The 22,386-nt window shown below is 43.0% G+C and overlaps 1 protein-coding gene across 1 annotated transcript in view; it reads right to left on the bottom strand.

Annotated features, from left to right (window-relative positions):
* Positions 1-540: 540 nt before the first annotated feature.
* The window catches only part of INKA1 (inka box actin regulator 1), a 37,321-nt gene continuing 15,475 nt past the window's right edge, over positions 541-22,386 (bottom strand). The window contains exon 2 of the mRNA XM_029599674.1: positions 541-1,668. Coding sequence (XP_029455534.1) covers positions 706-1,668 — 963 coding nt within the window. The 3' untranslated portion in view covers positions 541-705. The remainder of the gene's footprint in view (positions 1,669-22,386) is intronic.

Below are 22,386 nucleotides of genomic sequence, written 5' to 3' on the forward strand. Positions count from 1 at the left end.
TACCTCCATGGCACCGAAACTCTACGGCATAGCCATTTTTCTTCTCTGACTGGGCAGTCGGTGTGCCTCCATTCGGAACTGTTCATGCTCACCCTTTCTTTTACTGATGCATCTCATGGTTGTAGAGATATTTAAAAAAAAAAAGTCTGTCTTTGAGATCATTTAAATGTATTAAGGGGTCAATACTGTTGGAATTTCATTTAATAGGTGCTCAAAGGGGTTTCTGTGATAAATTACTGAGTACACATATATCAGAAATATATAGCTCTGAAAATTTAGGTGTTTGGCAAGGAACATGGCTGGTTGATGTTACCTGATTGCTGCCTGAAAATGACATCATGCCAACTGCAGCCATTCACAAAGCCTTAGGCAGCTGGCATGACGACATCATCAGAGCAACTCTTCCTGTCTTTCCAGAATAGGTTCATGTACCGAATAATCACGTGATCCATCTTGTTTATAAGAAGAAATCTCAGCCACAAGAAAGGGCCACCCTTTGCCCACCTCAGTAACAACAAAACATAAAACATTTTCACAATGCAATATTAAAAACATGTTAACATTTATTTTACAAAACAAAAATAGATATATGTAACTACAAACTAGAAATGCAAAAGTCTGGCAACTCTTGGTTTTCTGTAAAGCTTTGGCAGGGCATACGAGTGCACAGTGTGGTTCAAAGTTCAGAGTTCATGATTCAGGGATTTAAATATAGCCAATGATGTCACTGCAGATTATTGGCTGTCGGCTCCTGCTGTTCATCAGGACTGCAAATCTGTTGAAGTCTGAGGTGAGCTCTGTGATGTTGGAGTGGGACTGGTGGAAGTAAGGGACCTTGGGCCGGTAGTTGAAGTTAACAGGGCAGGACAGCCTCTTTGAAGCTGCCTGCTCCCGTGCAGAGTCTCTGTCTCCTCGCCGTTTGACATCGGCACCCTTAGGGCGGTCTGAGCGTGCCATATTAGCCAGCTTCCGGCGCACATTCCCCGAGATGTTGAGGAAAAAGTCGTGGGGTTTGCCCAGCCAGCGATGCTGGTCCTGTGCTTTCAGCATCCCACTCTCCTCAGACATCTCAGGCAAGTCCATCCAGTTTTTCACTAGATCAGCAAAGCAATTGTCACCAAGGACCAGTGGCTGCCGGTTTCGGCTCTGGGACAGCAGTGCCACCGTCCAGTCTTCTGTGTCTGAGCTTTCAAACGCCCTCCACTGCTCCAGGCAGGCATCAGAGGTGGATTTGGGACGGACCTTCTTGTCGGGTGTCTGATGGTGCCGGCTGCGTAGAAAGCCCCCAGAAGACAGTCTGTGTGGCCGCTGGCAAGGCTGCGGATGCCTGCGGAGAACAGGCATGTCATCCTCTCTCAGGCTACTGCCCGACACCTCTGAATAACCTGAATCAAACTCCAGACTGCGCTCACTGCAAGGTGGGGTGAGGGCTGCAGGGACGCTCTCCTCTTCATCTACAACCATTTCCAGGCAGCAGGCCGAGTCCGCTTCAGAAACGTCAGAGACTCGATTGTTGGAGCGCTGCTCTCGGGATAGTATCTGACTGCCTGATAAACCTTGAGAGTCCAGGGGGGTGTGGTGTCCCTGCACCCGCTTCAAATCATGGAGAGTCCGCATCATGCACTGCATCTGGTCCCGCAGGGAATCCCCTGACTCCTTCATACAAAGCTGTAAGAAAAGAGAAGGCCATATGAGTGCACAGGACACATACACACAGGCTCTCAAAAAAGCAGGCCATATGAGTACATAAGCACATTCCCTTTACAAGAGTCCCAGAAAAATGCTCCCCAGAGAGACTGCCAAGTCACTCAACAAATAAACACCAAGGAGCAAAGCCACGTAGAGATCCCAACATAGGGTCAGCTTATTTATCAAGAATCACGGTGCTTTCCAATCCATTCTCAATCAATTTGATTTTTAAGTCATAAGGAATGTCATGAGATTTACATGTACTGGGGGGGGGGGTTCCATTATATGCAAATATATCTCATGCATATTCATTATGGATATCCTGAAAACCAGAGTGGTTAGGGGTGAATCCAGGAAATGGTTGGGAAACGCTGGTGTAATGTACTCATTCAGGTTAAAATGAAACACACCTACTGGTCCTAAGGGAGGCAATATCCCCATTTGGACTGCCGACCCCCCAAAGACCTCAGTAGAGCTTCTCTGCTTCCCCAGGGGAGCAGCTCTGAAAAAATATTTTGGAAGACAGGCATACAAACTCAAAGGTCAGTTTTCAAAGGGTTTAGTTGTTCAAGTTGCCTAACTCTGGCAGTTTTTTATTTATTTTATTTATTTAAAATCTTTTCTATACCGTCGCTAAGTTATATCCCATCGCAACGGTTTACAAGTAGGCATCTAAATCAGCCCTTTTGAAGATTTACTAGGGTTGAATGCCTACGTTTAGGATCCTAGTTTCACTAGGCCCCTAAATGTAGGAGCCTAATAAGTGGGTGGCTACAGGAGCGGAGTTTGGGCAGAGAGGCAAAGTTAAGTGCTTAGCACTGAGTTTTAGCACTAGTATCTAAGAGCCTAAATCGAGGCATAAGAATAGTAAGCCTATATTTAGGTGAATCTTAGCTAAAACTTTAGGCTGCTAAGTTAGGAGCATACTTATTGGTGTCCTAGACTATATTAGCAGATAAAGCTCATCTGGTCTGCCCATTTTCATTGCTGGTGCAGTGCCATAGACCCCCAGCTGACCTCTGGTTTTCCCCTTACTTCTTTGCAACTCAGGATCCTTTGCGCTTATCCCATGCTTTCTTGAACCTGTTATTGTTTTTTGTTTATCTCCACCACTGGAAGTCCATTCCATGCAACTGACACTCTCAGAACATAAATATTTTCTGATGTTCCTCCTGAGTCTCTACCCTCTTGGAGCTTCCTATTGTGACCTCTTTTCTAACACATTCTTTCCTCTGAAAAACCTTTGCTTCTTATATCTTTGAGGTATTTAAATTTCTCTATCATATTCCCCCACCCCTCTCGCCCCACTGTCTCTCATATTTAGAGCTTTGTCTCTTCTCATATAGCTTTTAGTGGAAACCCTGCACCGTTCTGGTAGTGTTTTTCTGAATTTTCTCCACCCTTTCTATATCGTTGTCAAGGTAAGGACTGCAAAATGAGCAATGCCTTGTACAGAGGTATTGTCATCTCCTTTTTTTTCTACTGGCTATGCCTCTCCCTATGTGCCCTAGCATCCTTCTGGCTATGGCTACTGCCTTTTCATGCTGTTTTGTAACCGTGAGATCATCAGACATGACCACCCCAAGATCTCCCTCCTGGTTGGTGCCCATCATTATCTCATCCTTCCACCATGTTCTGCTCCTTTGGATATCTGCACCCTAAATGCATAATTCTGCACTTTTTGCATTGAATCTTAACTGCCTAGTACTCGACTGCTCCTCAAGAACTCTCCCAGGGGTTTCTATTCTCTTGAAGATCTTAGTGTCAGCTGCAAAAGACAAACTTTTCCTTCTCCCTCCCTGAACAGAACCAGCCCCAGGACACATCCCTGCACCACCCCACGAATCACCCTTCTTTCCTCAGGTGACAGAAAAGATCCCTATAGCCACTAAATGCCAGGAGGTTTTAGGTGAGTATATTTTCTTCCTCTTGGTGTGGTGGAATAGCCTAGTGGTTAGACCAATAAGCTGTGAACCAGGGCAGCCAGGGTTCAAATGCTGCTTCTCCCATTAAGGCTTCTTGTGACCTTTGGGCTAGTCACTTCACCCTCCATTGTCTCCTATGCAAGCTTAGGGGGTCCTTTACTAAACTTTCTTGCCCATAGATACAGAATGGGAAAAAAGCCTTAAAAGATTGAAAGCCCTCTGGGACAGATAAATACCTTCAATATAACTTGTTCTGAGCTCAGATTTGGAACTGAGTAATTTTGATAAACAGGCTAAGCTGGGTTCTTAATGTTACAGAATTCTTATTTCTACACAGAGACTACTGCACGGGCCTGACTATGAACACTGCAGAGGCTGTGTTGTAGACTGATTAGTAAAATATTATACATACTCCATACATGATTGTTGTTCTGTGGCTCTGTGCATTCACTCTAGAAACTTGCAGTAGATATGAGAACTAGACAGATAGGTATGTAGATAGGACCCTATGGGATAAGGTAGGAGGTTCTCTATTGTTGGCATAATATTTTCCAAAAGATGGAGATGTAGCATAGCCCAGAGCACCCCTGAAATGGGGTTAATGTATACTACCATTAGAAGGAGTTAGGAGGACTCTTGTGGTTGACAGGAGAGAGAACTGATGAGATGTTTTTTGTCAGTTCTGGGGCTGGTCTGTATATAGACTTACTGTTGAACCCCACAAATAGGAAGAGGATCCCAGGCTCTGCTGGAACCTGTTAGCTCCAAAGTTTTGTTTATTGGATTATTGCAGCTTTAAATTTTGAAACCTTACTGCATTTAAAAAAAAAAAAAAGAAAAAGTGTTAAATAAATAAATAAGGGAACTTGAAAATTAAAAAAGACTTTCGTTTTCTATACAAGTACTGATTCACGGAGCATCGGGATGAGCATTCAACATAAATTTTAAAAATTGTGGAGTGGAAAATAAGCAGTGAAACAATTTTATGTGCATGGAAAAATTATAAACAAACATTCTAAAACCAATTTTGAACTCTATTGACTGTGAGGCAAATGAGGAAGGTTGGTGGAGGTTAATGATTAGGAATTTAATGGTAACCTGGCTGCTACCCAATTATGATCATGTATGAAACCAACACCATCTTTCTTTAAATATTAAATATAAATTGTCCTCTTGGCAGTCAAAAGAGTAAAAAAAATTTTTTTTAAGTTTTTTTTTTTTTTTTTTGTATTAATCAGTTGTGTAATTGAGATGCCTTTTGTGTAGTTGATTTAGATTTGGAGCCAGTTAGCTGGCTTAAGATGCCTTTCTGTGTGCTGCTGTTAAAGCTAAGATGTCAGAACACTTTTCATAAGAGGTTTGGAAAAGGGAAACACTCCAGTTATTGTCATCCTTTGAGGATACCACCTGATGGGCTGCTCTATCTATAGCTACACAATACCGGGTTCCCTATGAGGCATCACAATCCAGGAAAAGGAGCTTGGATTTACCGTGGACAGTGCTTTGAAATCTTCGGCCCAGTGCGCGGCGGCGGTCAAAAAAAAGCAAACAGAATGTTAGGTATTATTAGGAAAGGAATGGAGAATAAAACGGAGAATATCATAATGCCTCCATGGTGTACCCACACCTAGAGTTTTGTGTGCAGGTCTGATCACTCCATAGCAAAAAAGGTTGTAGCGGAGCGAGAAAAGATGCAGAGGAGGGCAACCAAATGATAAAGGGGATCAAAAGGCTAAAGAGTGTAGGGCTCTTCAGTGGAGGGGAGATATGAGAGAGATTCATAACATCATGAGTGGTTCGTAATGGGTAAATAGGGAATGATTATTTACCTTTTCCAATAACACTAGGACCAGGGGACACTCCATGAAGCTAATTCCTAGCGCTTTTAAAACAAATCAGGGATTATGACAGGGGAGGGCACAGTAAAAGAGAGTGGAGGAGAGGAAAACAAATGGAAAAAACGTATTTCAAATATTGCAATGTTTATTGTGTTACATGCCAAATGTAAAGTTCGCTGTGTCAATGATTTCTTCGGATTATTAAAAAGATTTAAATATAAAATAAGTCAGAGAAAGTATTTTTTCACACAGCGTGCAATTTAAACTGTGAACTTTGTAGTCAGGAGGATGTGGTGAAAGCAGTCAGCATAGCTGGATTTGAAAAGAGTCCGAACAAGTTTCTGGAAGAAAATCAGCCATGGAGACTTGGGAAAGCCACTGCTTATCCCTGGTTATGAGCAGGAAGGACTGGATCTGTTACTTGTGATCCTGCCAGGTTCTTGTGACCCGAATTGGCCTCTGTAGGAAACAGGGTGCTGTGCTTGATGGACCTTTGGCCTGACACGGTTTGACATTTCTTACTCTCTTATGTTTTTAACTCTGAGATGAAGGTGGAAATGTGAGAATTTGTTGCGGTTGGTACTGCTGTGATCAGCTCTTAAGAGTTAAGTAGCTCAGCTGGACCCTTCTAGTGTGCGCTTATTCCTCCCTGTGTCACATATGTTTGGGGAGAGTAATTTTATAACAGCTTGCCTAGGGCCACTTTCTACTCGCAGACTTTAGCCCAAATTTTCCAAATGCGCACAAGGTTTTTAATTTTTAGAAAAAAAGTACAGAAAAACAGTTTTTTCTGCTTTTCTGTACTTCTTTTACATGCGCTCAGATATTAACGCCTGCTCCAGGCAGGCGTTAATATCTGAGCGATAAATGTGCGTCTGAGACGCACACTTTTTTTTTTTTAATGCGGAGTGAATGAGTAATAACCTTATTCACGTGCATTTGCATGTGATGAGCGCTACTGCATTCACTACGCGTTGGACACGCGTTAAATAGGCGCTAATCCCCCTATTGCATTAGGGGGTGGATTAGCGCCTATTTAATCCGCGTCCAAGTGCACTGTATTGCATCGGCCTCTTTGTGTGACATTCTTTCCCGAAAAAGATTTGCTTAAAAGGGACATATCTTAAATTTAGAAAATTATTAAAGACATTTTTACTGTGGGAGATATTTCCCTTTTTTGATTACACGCTTGCTCTGTTGTGCAGAAAATGAAATTGGTCAAGGATATATTTGATGGCATATTCATCATGAGGTTTTTAACAAAATGTTATAATGAATGTTTTATAATAGTTGATGTAAGTGCATTGATTGTTTGGAATGTTTTTATAATGTTCTTTTTTTTTTTTTACTTTTTATGTTAGATTGTATATCGCTCTGAGATGGAATGATGGGGGATCTATAAATATACAGTAAATAAATGAAATGAAAGTCTATTTCCAAAATGTGCAGGTTGTCTCCATATGCGTGTACACTTCTGCATACTTTCTAAAACCAAAATTATAAATGAATTCTTTGCTCCAATTCTATGCCCCTGCCACCCCCTCCTCCCCTCCCCTGGAATGCCTCTTGCTAGTGTGAGCAAAAGTACATGCAAAATTGGGTTTAATTGGGTTTCGTGTGTACTTTTACATGCACATCTCCCTAACTGATTTTCAAAGCACACTTACACACATAAAACATGCTTTGAAAATCAAGCCCATAATGCAGAATCTGAGTCAATTGCACAGGTGGAAATGAAAAACTTTTTTTTGCACTGAAATTGAACTGTATGTTCCCTTCTAGAGTTTGAAATTTGAAACTGTTGATCTAATAGCTACATTGCTGCAGAAATGGAACTGTGTGTTATAGGACTGTTTAGTAACTATTTACCTCTGAATAAAGTAAGCATCTTGGAAACAACCAGCCTGGCAATTGGGCCACTCGATAGGCCGCCCTGCTCTCCCCACTGGAGATCCAACTTGTTATAGTCTCTTAGGTGGAGCAGAAATATGTAGGCTCATGTTAGGCTTTGAACCAGCCTAGGAAAAGATAGCTACAGATAGAGAGGGAGCTATTTACTTGTTTGTCGATATTTACTATGGTAGACTTGTTGGATGTCGTCTTTTTTTTTTATCGGTTGCACTGCATTTTGATGTCCCATTGTGTAAGACTACTTCAAGCATGATAAGGAGAGAAGCAAATTATAAATTTCAATAAATAAGCCATAATAAAATGCCAATGCACGTTATAAATGTGCATAAATCCAAATTAACGTACTGCACAATTTGTATTTGTGTTTGACAGATATTAGGGATTGGATGAGGGATAACCTTCTGAAGTAAAACTCTGCAAGATAAGAGGTTTTATGGTTAGGAAACAAGTGCTATATAATCTTTTTTTATGGGCCAAGGTCACAGTTCCACTGTAGACACAGGGGTATTACTGGATACAGAACTGTCATTTTATTCAATATCTATTATTTTATTTTGGGTTTACCTCACACTGAATTACTGTCAGGTATTTCTCTTACAATCTAAAAAGGTAACTTTTAAACCGGTGTGCGGATTTGATAAATTGCAGGAGGACCTTGTGAGCCTGGAAAATTGTGCATCCAAATAGCAGATGAAATTTAATGGGGACAAGTGCAAGGTGTTGCATATAGGGAAAAATAACCCTTACTGTAGTTACGCAATGTTAGGCTCCATATTAGAAGCCACCACCCAAGAAAAAGATCTAAGCATCATAGTGGATAATACTTTAAAATCATCAGCTCAGTGTGCTGCAGCAGTCAAAAAAGCAAACAGAACATTAGGAATTCTTAGGAAGGGAATGGTGAATACAACGGAAAATGTCATAATGTCTCTGTATTGCTCCAAGGTGAGACCGCAACTTGAATACTGTGTACAATTCTGGTCGCCGCATCTAAAAAAGATTTAGTTGCAGTGGAGAAGGTACAGAGAAGGGCGACCAAAATGATACAGGGGATTGAGCAGCTCCCCTATGAGGAAAGGCTGAAGAGGTTAGGACTGTTCAGCTTGGAGAAGAGACGGCTAAGGGGGGATATGATAGAGGTCTTTAAGATCATGAGAGGTCTTGAATGAGTAGATGTAAATCGGTTATTTACACTTCTGGATAATAGAAGGACTAGGGGGCACTCCATGAAGTTAGCAAGTAGCACATTTAAAACTAATCGGAGAAAATTCTTTTTCACTCAATGTACAATTAAGCTCTGGAATTTGTTGCCAGGGGATGTGGTTAGAGCAGTTAGTGTAGCTGGATTTAAAAAATGGTTTGGATATGTTCTTGGAGGAGAAGTCTAACTGCTATTATTCAAGTTGACTTAGGGAATAGCCACTGCTATTACTGCGATCAGTGGCATGGGATCTACTTAGTGTTTGGGCACTTGCCAGGTCCTTGTAGCCTGGATTGGCCTCTGTTGGAAACAGGATGCTGGGCTTGATAGACCCTTGGTCTAACCCAGTATGGAAATTTCTTATGTTCTTAATTACCTGGGTAAATAATTACCCTGCTAAAATGTAGCTGGATAAAAAGAGGCAGGCAGAATGCAATCTGGTGACCTGGCTAAAATGTATCCAGCTAGCCCTCAATTTCAGTACATTTTAGCCTGATTCATGAGATGCTGCCCCAGTACAAATGGGGATTCTAGGTGGGGACTGAATTTAGAAATTAATAGTGTTCTGGCATGCTTTGCAGTTGTGATACTGAAATATGAGTTTTATACTCTCTGGCATTTATGATTGAATCAAACTTAGCCTCTGCTGCAGAGGATCAACAAAAGATAAGGGAAGGAAGGAAGGAAAATGTCAGGTTGAGATTAACTCATAAGAACATGCCATACTGGGTCAGACCAAGGGTCCATCAAGCCCAGCATCCTGTTTCCAACTCAACCTGCTGGAGCTAGCTAATCACCACCTACTGATGGAAACATCTCACTTAGTGGTCACCAGTGATCATCTGGGCCCTGTGGGTGCTACAGTGCTACACACAATTACCTATTGAGGTGAGCAGTCATAAACAGCAGTTCTGAGCCCCCAGATTAGGCACACTATCTTTACACCAAGCAGCATCTTATATATACCCCAAGGTGTCATGAGTCTCCCTGAGTCCTCTGTGCAAGGATGTGAGGGCCCCCCAACTGAGGTATCTGACTTTGGGTGATCTTCTGGGGGGCTTTGCTCCTAAGCATCTGTAATGGGCCTTATATGAGCCTCTGCTCAGAGCAGCATCCTATGCTATGGGGCTGGTGCGTAGTCCAGGGCTGCTCTGGTGCCGTGCAAATGCAAACGGGGCTTCTTCCATAAACTGCTTAGCCACAGTTTCAGACTGCAATACATATGGGAAAGGAAGAGGCCCAGGAAGAAGAGGTGATGTGTTGGGGGGGGGGAAGATGGGGAGAGGGCACCTCTGGCGTACCCCACTATTTCTTTTTACAGTAGGCTGTGATCACTTTGCAGATTTGTTGATTGTATGTGTGTGTCTTATCAAATGCTTCTGGATATAGTAAATGCAATATATACACACTCACACACATATATATATATATATTATAAAAAAAATATATGTTTACCCCGGATCAAAATGTAAATGTTTCAAAAACAATTTTTTCAAAGCTCATTTATTTTCTTAGTTCCTTATACACACATTATGCATGCTGTTAGAGCCCCCCCCCCCCCCCATCATTAAAAACAAAAATCCATACATACCTCATTCACACCACATAATTCACTAAAAATTGCAAATATCACTACCATAAATTACAAAACTCCAATAAACCTTAACGGATCTTATTGCCCAGCCCTACAAACAAAGCCAATAGTTCCGGGAAAGAAGGTTTATAGGCATGAGCAATAAGATCCGTTAAGGTTTATTGGGCTTATGTATTTTATGGATGTGATATTTGCAGTTTTTAGTGAAGTATGATTGGTGTGAGTGAGGTATGCATGGATTTTTTTTTTTTTTTTAACAATGGGGGCTGCTCCAACAGCATGTATAATGTGTGTCTAATAAGGAACTAATAAAATAATTGAGCTTCGAAAAAAATTGTTTTTGAAACATATAGATTTTGATCCAGGGTAAACATATATATATATATTTTTGTATAGTGTTATATATGCTTTTACATCTATATATACACATTTCCTTTAAATCTTCTGTTCTGAGATCTGTAGAAGCTGGCAGGGGGCTGCCAGCAGGTGCTTTGATGAGAACGGCCTTGAAAATGAAACAGAAAGGCAGGCACAGAAACTGGCAGTTGCTGCCTTTATCTGTTCCAGCAACTGCTGAATAAACTGCATGAAGTGATCTGTTCCTGTGGCTGAGGGAGAGAACAGAGGAAGGTGTGGAGGGATAAACTAGCAGCACCTGGAGAAGGTGGGCGGCAGCAGTGAGGCGTGTGGTTTGTCGGAGCCCATACACGCGCAGGTGCTGGCATGGCTCTGGCCGACAGCTGGTGGAGTATATGGCTCACGATCCAAAAGTGGTAGGGGGTGGGGGTGGGCGGGAGGGAGGGACGAACGGGAAGGAGCCCTAAGGCTGTGATTACTGCTGGTTTATAGCCATGTTCCAGCACCGCCCCTGAATTGGACATGCAACGGCATGCAGTACAGAGAAAGGCACAGCCCAAAAACCCTCCAGACCTACACAGTCTGTATCTTAAAGGGATAGAGACCTCATGCCAGCCTTACACAGTGCTTATCTTAAAAGAGTAGGGATCTCATTTCTGTGCTATACAGTGTATACCTTAAAGGGTCAGAAATATCATCCCGCTGCTACATGTGTGTATCTTAAACGGATGGCGATCCTACGCACCCCTGCTGCACAATGCACATTGTAAAGGGATAGGGTTGTGCAGTGCCACACAATGTGCACTTTCAAGGTACAGGAATCTCACTCCAGTTCTACTTAATGTGCACCTTAAAGAGACAGGAATCTTCACACTGAACACAATGTGATCTTAAAGGGACATTGATTTCACTCCAATGCCACACAAGGCATATCTTAAAGGGACAGGGATCTGACTCCAGTGCTATACTGTGTGCAATTTGAGGCTAAGTTTCAGCAGTACATGTTTAAGTCAACAGATATGCACATAAGTTAGGATATGTAAAGTTATAGCTGCATTTTATATGTAAACTGAGTGGCAGGAGTCACATACGGGCCGATACAGTAAAATTCGCGGGAGAGCCGGCGCTCCGAGGCAAGCGCCCGCTCTCGCAACGCGCGCCCAGGCCACTCTCCTGGGCGTGCGATCCAGTATGCAAATGAGGGCCTGCGGTAAAAGATGTCCCTAGTGCCTCCTTTTTGACAGGAGCGGCGGCTGTCAGCGGATTTGACAGCCGACGCTATATTATACCGGTGTCGGTTCTCGAACCCGCTGACAGCCACGGGTTCGGAAAACGGACGCTGGCATAATTGAGTGTCCGTCTTTCAACCTGCGGGCCACCGGCCGATTTAAACATTTTTTTTTTTTTAATTTTTAATTTTTTTTTTTTTAATTTTGGGGCCTGCCTTTGGGCAGGCGTTAATTTCTGAAAGCAAAATGTGCGACTTGGCTGCACATTTTACTTTCTGTATTGTGCGGGAATAACTAATAGGGCCATCAACATGCATTTGCATGTTGCGGGCGCTATTAGTTTCGGGGGGGTTGGCCGCACATTTTCAACGCACTATTACCCCTTACTGTATAATGAGTAAAAATAGCGTGTCAAAAACGCGCGGCGGCCGGAGCGCACTGTACTGTATCGGCCTGTTAATAAAATATAGCATATCTCTGTTCTGAACGTACATGCCTATGTATCAGTACACACATATTTTTGTAATGCACGGAGCCACGTATTTTCTATAGCTGCTTTAGAAAAGCGCACTTGCATGTTTTCCATGTAAAATAACTGGAGCATGTGCATGTAATTATGGCAGTTTATGTACAAAGGCATAAAGGGGCATATTTTCAAAGGGTTACGCGCGTAACCCCCAAAAAGCTTCCCCAAGCTGCCCCTGCACGCGCCGAGCATAGGCTCGGCGGCGCGCACAAGCCCCGGGACGTGCGTATGTCCCGGGGCTTCGAAAAAGGGACGTTCTGGGGCGGGGCCGTGGGTGGGGTGCTAGCCCGGGGGCGTTCCAGGGGTGGGACCGAGGCCTCCGGAACAGCCGCCGTGCCGAGGGATGGCGAGCTGGCAGCCAGCCAGCGCGCGCAATTTACGCCTGCCCAGAGGCAGGAGTAACTTTCCCGATAAAGGTAAGGAGGGGGTTTTAGATAGGGCTGGGGAGCAGGTTAGATAGGGGAAGGGAGGGGAAGGTGCGCCGACCCTGGATTTTATAACATGTGCGCTGCAGCGCGTGCATGTTATAAAATTGGGTGTAGATTTGTTCGCGCCAGGTTGCACGAACAAATCTACGCCCACGCGCAGCTTTAAAGATCTGCCCCAAAGTGTGCACGTACTCTGCTTATGAAAATCCTTGCGCACCTACTTGCCAGCACTTCCACTAGCTCACCCAGACCTCCACCACTTCACCCTGACACCTCCACCACTTAACCCAGACCTCCCACCCAAAATCTGCAGACAAAACAAGAAGTGTGATTTCAGATCCACGACTCAATTAGCAGGTGTAAAAGTATGCATACAAGTTCAGTGATACTGACTTGTGCGCGAACCTTTGAAGCTCAGCATGGACCACCCCTAAACCTCCCCTTTCTATTCCCCTTTAACATTTACATGTGATTCTGCTAGTATATGCATGCGTCAGGCTTTTGCAAAATACATACTTACACGCATGCCTGCTGTTTTCGCATGTAACTTCCAATGTTACATGCTGAAACTTTTTGAAAATGACCCTTTTTTAAAAGGATGGTGAGCTCGGCCACAGCTTCACAACATATCTTTTAAAGGAACTGTGAGCTGAAATCCAACAAAGTGAATTTTTTTAAAGGGACGGCCGATCTCACAACCCTAAATGTTGTGTATTCTAAAGAGACAATACTCTTACAGCAATGGAGTGTGCCTCTTAAGGGAGACCATAATCTCACATCAAAACAACACGGTGAACTCACTCACTGCATCACAAGTTGTTCATTTTAAAGGGACAGTGCTCTCATAATCTCACTGAAGAGACAACTTAAAATGTTTCATGCAGTTATGTGTAATTTGTCATATACATCATATTCAGAAAGAAGGGAACGAACTACCTTACAAACTCAAGAAAGACTGATCATATTACTCCCATATTACAAAACCTCCACTGGCTACCAATCACCTATCGCTCTCAATACAAAACACTCACTATCATACATAACACGCTATATAAAAATAACTCCCCCTGGATCGAAGATATGCCACACTTCCACCAGGCCAACCGTCCTACCAGAAACTCCCTTGCGGGCACCCTCCACACCCCTTCACTCAAAATTGCTCACCTCACAAACACCAGAGCGAGAGCCTTCTCCATCGCCGGCCCCACCCTTTGGAACTCCCTCCCCACTGAGCTCCGACTAGAAACTTCACTTAATCAATTCAAAAAAGGAATCAAGACCTGGTTATTTAAACAGGCCTATCCCAACGCCTCTCAACCCTAGCATTTGACTTCTCCTCAACACTCATTATTTCCCTCTCCCTAGTACAGTGTCCCCCGCCCCCCTACACACCCTCCCTCCCTCACCACCCCATCCATATTATGGCTTCCTGATATTCAGTCACCACCTCTCCTTCCCATCGCCACCCCCTGCCCCCTTGTACAGTTCCTACCCCACCCCGCCTCCCCTATGCGCTTCATCCCCCACCCCCGCGCTACCCCCCACTTTGTCGTCTCTTGTATATAATTAATTTATGTCCAACCTGGTTAACCACATGTAATCTCATTTAATAACTGTGGCGCCCGTTGGCTCTACAGTAAAGTTGTCACCTTTTAACTTCCTATCCTTCCTCCATCTATCATTGTAATTTCCTTTCTCAGTTGTCTGTAAACCGACATGATGTTTTTTTTTTTACGAATGCCGGTATATAAAAGTTATAAATAAATAAATAAAATAAATACACTAATTTATTCACTGGTAATCAGCCATGTTGATTACTGTAACTCCGTATAGTTTGGTCTTTTGAAAAAAAGGCATTTGTAAGGCACTTGTAGTGTCTCAAGAACACAGCAGCATGTTTATTAGTGGGAGGGAAACCAACCGGCCATGTTAGACCTGTTCTGAAGGAGCTGCACTGGCTTCTAGTAGACAGTAGAGTACAGCTCAAGGTTTTCTGCATTATTTTTAAATCCTTGCATCAAACAGGTCGATGATACCTGAATGAATTACTTATATGGCACCAGCCCTCAAAGATCTTAAGGTCCTTCCAGCATGTTTTACTGACGATGCCATCAAATTCAAACTGTAAACTACTGGAAACCAAGTGAACGGCTTTTTATTATTATGCTTCAGCAGCTTGGAATGCGATTCCACTAGCGCTCCACTTGAAAAACAAGCAACTACTCAATTAGGAAGAAGATGAAAACTTGATTTTGGAATCAGGAATATGGTTAGGCTGCTGATGTGATACTTAATTTTAACACTGTATTTTATTTGTTGTTCAGATATTATCGTTTATTATGAAACGTGGTTATATTAAGAATGTACATTGTTATAGTGCTTTTATACATTTAGTGATTCTGTAACCGAAATACTTATTGAGGTAATTTTGTCACCTTGTGCTTACGTTAGCTATCAAATACGTGCATAACCAACCCCAGTTTTTCATAACATAAGGGCGCTCTGAAAATCATTCCAGCAAAACTGCACAGTTAAGCCTGCTGTTTGGTGCACCTAGTTTTGCTGAGGGAATCTGGTGCATACTTTTTTTAAAATAAAAAAAAAAGGATGCACGCAAGTCAGAACCCCGCCCAGACTCCACCACCCAGAATGCCGCTCCCCTCAGCACACGACACATACGTGCAACGCAGAGGCGTGCAATTTTATGCACATATCAGTCACAAAATTTTCCAAAGGGTCATTCCTGCAGGTAAAACACCACTTTACCCCATTTTGGAAAATGACCCTTATTATGTAATCCATTCCGAACGTACTCCTGCAAAAGACGGAATATTTACTGCAATTGAAATAAAAGAAAACCATATCTTCCATATACTGCTCAGTATTTCAAAAGCATAGGCAGCGAGTAGTTATCGACACCCTGTATCACCCAAAAAATGGTATGCAATCAATTTTTAGCTTCTTGAAGCAGTGCCACTGAAATTCCCCTGAAAGGTATCACAAATTACCTTGCATAAAAAGGGATCTGATTGACTCATGGAGTACATATGATGACATTTGTGACATCACAGCCCACATCTACAAATCACATCTAGAAATATTTGTGGTGCCCTACCTAACATGATGCTTCTCCCTGGCAGGAATTCAGGGGAATTACAGTGGAATTGCTTCAAATTTTCAAAGTGACTTCACTATCATGTTTATAAATAATGTCAAGTCCTCCTATAGGGATGACGCTTTCTTTCTACCTCCTACCTCGGTATGGTCACCCTGTCTGTCCCTAAATCTTGTTTCTTGACCTCTATTTTTTATTGCCTCAATACGGAAAACACCTATTCATGGTATGAAAACACTCCAAATAGAAGAGAGCCATCAGAGGGATTTCCAGGGAAATAAACATGACTAATAACTGTTTTAGTTCGGTTTCACTTCTTGCTCATAAGAACAGATGAAGCGCCATGCCGGGTCCAACTAATGTCTCTGAATTCAGCTTCTTGCCTCTGATAGCAGCCGATCTGAGTCAACAGCAGTGTAGTAACATAGTAGATAAAAGCAGAAAAAGACTAACTGGTCCATCCAGTTTGCCAGACTGTGACCACCAGCAAGATATCTTTACTTAGGACAGTCTTTGTATTCCTTATTGATACTCTCTGGAAGGATTAGCCTAGCAATTAGAGCAGCGGGCTTAGAAGCAGGGATGCCAGGGTTCAAATCCTGCTTCTTCCCACAGATACTCCTTGTGACCTTAGGCAAGTCACTTCATCTCCTCTGCCACAAGTCCAAATTTTACAAGGGTCATTCCTTAAACTGCAATGTGCCGTTATCGCAAGCGTCAGGGCCTTATTGCAAGTGATAAGGGCCTAATGCATGTGATACCGGCCGCATCGCGGTGGTACAATTTAAATCAGGGGAAGGGGAGGAGCGTGGGGCATGGTTTGGGCAGGATTATGGCCCGGCGGCACTGCAGGCGATAATGTTATGGGGGTGAAAGTGTGCGGCCCGGCCGCAAGTGCGGTGGGTGAAAATGCACTGCCACAATGTGGCCGGCTGCATACTTTCACCCTTGCCCCTTTTTTTTTTCCTGCGGCCCATCATTCCGCTATATTTATAGCAGAATGATGAATCCCGGGGTTAGACTGGAACCCTTCTGGCACAGAGAGAACGACCCACACTCCCTGATTGTAATCTGTCTTGCGTTTGGGTTTGGAAGGCATGTAATTAAATCTGAGTCTGTCATCTTGTGCAGATGAGCCTACAGGACTCCCTCCAGCACACCCCCCCCCCCCCCAGGTCTAGCCACAAAACTCTACAATAATCTAAACAGCCAGCAATACTAGTATGGCCATTGCCCAAACATCCAGTCTCCTAGGTGGCCTGCACAGCCTACCAAACCGACTCGGCTACATGAGTGCCTGCTTTTCCTCTAGGTCTTCCAATTATTTCTGCACTTGCAGCCTACTAGATAGACCCAACTCTTAGTCTGATTCTCTCATCCCAGCCTGATTTAAACAGCTATCATTACTGGTGATCCTGCAGAGCCTGCCAGAAAGACCTGGCTGCAGGAAGTCAGTTCTATCGCTGCAGCCGGCCAGACAAACCAAAACGCTTGGTTGCCTGTGTTTCTACCAGAAGTTCTGCAATTTCATATTAACCACTTTAGCATTCATTCTGCAACCCTCCACACTCACTGCTCAATCAGACAAGCACAGAGCTATTAACCCTTCAACATATGCCAGCAGAGCGTGCTGTCTGCTATCTCTTCACTTGCAGCAACCAATCCTCTGTGGGAAAATCCATTCTTTGTTGATCCTGTCCAGGAGATCCTTGCACGCTGGGAAACTATTCCAGGATTACAGGTGGAATCGTTTCTGTTACTCCAGGAGTTGAAGCTAAAGCTCATTCACACACATTTAATGCATCCAAGCAAGAATCTCCCTTCCGGGGGGGGGGGATTGGTTTCTCCAGGATTAATGTGGAACTTACTCTGCTCTCTTTCTAGTGTCAGTTTGGATTAAGCGTGCATTCACTACTACTGGAAAAAAAAAGAATTATTGATTTAATCCTGCCTTGCCCCACTGCACAGAAAGTGGAATGCTAACCACTGGAGGGAGAATAAGGAATCAAACTACTGCAGTAGCAAACTTCTTTAAAAAGGGAGAGGAAATGAGAAGGAAACTACGTGGAGAAGATGGGAGGGCTAAAAGTCTGCCTGAGGTGAGAAGCATCTTGGCAGCCCCGATAAATGGGCAATTTTCAAACTGTCTCTGGGGCTTGCAGAGTGCCAGTTCATTTTCAAAGAGAAATTCCCCGTGGTCCTTTCCTTTGGAAATTCAGGCCAGCAAGGGAAAGCAGGTGCCATGGAAGTGTGGGGATCTCAGAATGAAAACCTCTCCCCTGACCTGCACCCATCTCTTTGTTCCCACCCTATTCCTGGCACATGGCCTTTTACAGTGTGGGAGGAGAGGTAAACGCCTCCTAACCTGGGTAAAAGTTTTGAAAATTACCCTCCCAAGGTATTCCACAAGTTAGAAGAGGTTGAAAGAAGCCCAAACGACTGCCAGCATGGCTGAATAGTGCTGGAAAGAAGCTGGCAGTCGTTTGGGCTTCTTTAAAAACTGGACAGCAGGAAAACAGAAGGCAGAAGAAATGCGGGATAGACCTGTCGCCTTAGGCAGAAAAAGCTTTACTCGCACAATTGTTAAAAAAAAGCCCTACATTTGCATATGAGGAAAATTGATGAAAAGCGTCTCATAAATCGAAAAACTTTTACTGAGTGCAAACGGTAACAGTGTTTCTGGCTCACATTCACGCCATTTGAAATTCTTTAATGGCACAATCACTTATGATTTCTGACAATCAGTAAAGGTTTTTCGATTCATGAGATGCTGTTCATCAATTTTCCTCATGTCGTTCGGTTACAATACTATCTTTGTGCGCTTTTAGAAGCGTCTTATTTGACCAGTCCCCCGATACAGCCATTTGTGCGAAACTCGGCCAGAGTTGGGCTTTTTTTTTTTTTTTTAACAATTCTGCGAGTAAAGCTTTTTCTACCTAAGGCGAAAGGTCTATCTCACATTTCTTCTGCCTTCTGGCTCCGATAGACCGTTTCAGGAAAATTGGAAAGCGCATAAGCACTGGTAAATTAGCTGTAAAATATAGTAAAGGAGGGTAGATAAAGACCAAACTGGGCCATCCAGTCTGCCTAGTAGAGATTCATCCAATATGCTCAGAGGCATGTGTATAAAATGCCGTATGCAACTCAACACCAACTCCCCTTTCCCAGTCCTGTCACTCATTTTACCATCACTGCCCTCTTCATCCGTGCCAAGCATGCCCCAAAATCTGCATGTTAGTTCGTCTGTCATGTTTCTGTTTACTTATTACGTTGCGTTTTTGGTTTTATTTTGTTATCTGCTGGAAGCAATCATTTTGTTTTTGGACCAGCAGATTCACTTCAGGCCTTACCATCCACACCTTTGCTTCTTAGAAAACTAATAATTAAGCTAACACTCAGGCTCCCTTCTATTATTACCAAATCGTGCAATAATCCCCACAGCCACCAAGGTTAGTGGTGCTGTGGTTAAAAAAAAAAAAAGATCCAATCTCCTCATGCTCAGTGATGTTTGGGGATTTAACTACGATCCCTCCATGTGCGTCGTCCTATCTTCTTGCAGGCCCGATGCTGTTCAATCGCTGCTGTTTGTGCCTGTAACTGCTGCTCCATGCAGGTTATTCCAGTGCATTCTTGAAAGTGCAAAGCGGTCATACCACTGGTGTTAATTGGCTGAACTGCCATGCCATGCTTTATTACCATCCTCTTGTCTCCAGGCAGACTTTGCATTTTTCCCACTGGTTTTTCAATTCCGACACTTTTGCCTCTGCTGCCCCCTCTGGAAGGTTATTTCAAGCATCCGCCACCCTTTTGGGGAAGTAATATTTCCTCCAAGACTACCATCTTGAAGCTCTATGTCATGGCTCCTAGTTCTAAAACTTCTTTTCTGTTGAAAAGACTTGTTTCTTGTGCATTAAAACATTGCAGTATTTAAATATCTCTAAAACATCCCACTTGCCCCACAGTGTAAAAAACTAATACAATTTGAGTTTCAAAAAGCACATGGATAAGGGCAAGTTAATTGATATAGTGTATCTGCATCTCATTAATGATCTGAAAAAGGAAGCAATGAGTGAGGTGATCAAATCTGAAGAGGACACAACATTTTTCAAAGTAGTCAAAACATGAGTAGATTGTGAAGAACTGCCAGAGGACCTTATCCGACTGGAGAACTGGTCATATAAATGGCAAATGTGAAATATAATGTGGACCAGAGCAAAGTGATAGCCATAGGGGAAAATAATCCTAACTATATGTATATAGTGTTAGGTTTTACATATAGGGGTAGATTTTAAGACACAAGGGGATGCACATCAGTGCAACCTGTGTGCGCTGATTCCCGCAGCTTTCCCCAGTTCCCAACCCCCTAAACTAACCTCCCTTCCCCTTCCCCTAACCTACCCGCCCCCTAGCCCTAACCTAGCTCCCCCCGACCTTATCGTACTTATTGCGCCTGCCTCGGGGCAGGCGCAGGTTGCGTGCGCTGGCAGCCTGCCGGCATGCAATCCTCCCACACAGCGGCAAATGGCACTGTGCCGGAGGCCCCTCGCCCAGCCCCACCCCCGGACTGCCCTGCCCCTTTTCTTCGGACCTGGGACTTTCGCTCCTGGCTGGGCCTTTAAAATCCGGGCCTAAGTGAAAGCACTCAGGAAAAGCACCTAAGAGTCAATACATTAAAATCATTAACTCACTCTGCAGCAGCTTTAAAAAAAAAACAAAAAACAGGAATAGAAAATAAAACTGAGAATATCCACATGACCCTGAATAAATCTATGATATGACCACATTGAGTTCTGTGGGCAGGTCTGGTCATCCCATCTAAAAAACGATATAGCAGAACTAGAAAAGATACTGAGAGGAGCAACAAAAATGATAAAGGGGATGGAACAACTCCCTTATGAAGACAGGCTAAACAGGTTAGGGCTCTTCTGCCTGAAGAAGGGATAACTCAGAGGGAATATGATAGAGATTAATAAAATTATGAGATCCATATTCAGGGATATTAGGCACACTGCTGAGTATCCCTGGCTATCTTAAAGTTAGCTGAATAAGCTATCCTACAGTTATCCAACTATGTTATCCAGATAACACTGAAAATCGACATTTGTCCCACTAACTTAGCCAAATAGTTGACTCTGCCCTGAAATTCTCCTGCCCTGTCCCCGAGTTAGTTGGCTAAAAAGTTATCCAGATAACTGGGAGCTTGAAGTAAGTTGCAAACTAAAGAAGAAAAAAGAAAATGGTAGGGTTTAGGAGGTGGAGAGGAGAGGGGAAGGGAGATTAGGGTAGGGGGTAGGGAAGTTCCTTCCCAGTCCATTCCTTAATTGGAGCGGACTGGGAGGGAACTGGTGAAGGCTAGGATGCGTTGCCATGCAGAAATTGCAAAAATCCCCCTCCCCCTTGTGCATGCTGCCCACACGTTACGCACATGGCCCTCAAATTTTCCACCATGCGTGCGCTGGTGCGCGCATGGTAAAAAAAAATCGGCACGTCCATGTGTGTGCATAGGGAAACGCGCACACATGTGGAAAACCTACCCCATATACAAAAATGTTTATTCTTCATATGCTAATACATTATTCAGAAATCAAGACATTTCTAAATACTTTGTGCAAGCCATAACATTTCTCTTAATTATGCAACTAAAAATAACCATATTAAAATTCACGCTTCACATAAAACAAATCACACCTTACACAATCATACTCACTCATTCTAACATCCCATGCTATTCCCATTAAAAAAAAGTCCTATCATATATATATACCTCTACATACATGTGCAGCAGATCCCGGATACAAATTAAACTCCTACTTCTTATATCTTTATATATCGCATTACATTCACTAATTCATTAATTGATTTTTATAAATCGTCCAGTATATGTGGGATTCTCCAAATGCTCCTTGTGTCTGCCGCTGTAATAAGCAGGGATCTTCTCATAATTGTACTGCGACATAAGCAGAATTACCCCAACAAAGGATCCCTCCTTGTTGGTGGTCCTGTTGGAGTTAATACGGTGGATTAAATAAGCAGCTTGATGAGATGTGCTTGGGTGCTCACGGGAATATGATATGATTGGTTTGAATATTTGGGTCCATTTGAAACTTGATCCTTATGTGAATTTTGGGAAGAAATATCCTATATACGTGGTTAAAAATCTGTTATTCAGTGGTTTTTGTCAACAGACGGCTGAATCTTTTCCAGCTGTGATATAATTCCCCCTGAAGAAGCCTCTTATAAGTGAAATGAGGGATCCTTTGTCGGGGTAATTCTGCTTATGTTTGGTTTATGGAAGATGCAAATTTTAATGTGGTTATTTTAAATTGTAGAATTAAGAGAAATGTTATGGATTGCACATTGTATCTAGTGATTTCTGGATTTTTGAATAACGTATGAGTAACATATGAAAAATAAAAATCTGTGTATCAAGTCCAAAGTTGTCCAGACCAAAGGTGCTGAATATCGGCCTCTGTGAGTTGTATGGAACAGGTCAATAAAGAACAATTACTTATCCTTTCAAACATTTCTAGGACCAAGGGCCACTCCATGAAAGTATCTGGTAGCAGATTTAAA

This window comes from Rhinatrema bivittatum, chromosome 4 (assembly GCF_901001135.1).
Source record: "Rhinatrema bivittatum chromosome 4, aRhiBiv1.1, whole genome shotgun sequence".
Lineage (NCBI taxonomy): Eukaryota > Metazoa > Chordata > Amphibia > Gymnophiona > Rhinatrematidae > Rhinatrema > Rhinatrema bivittatum.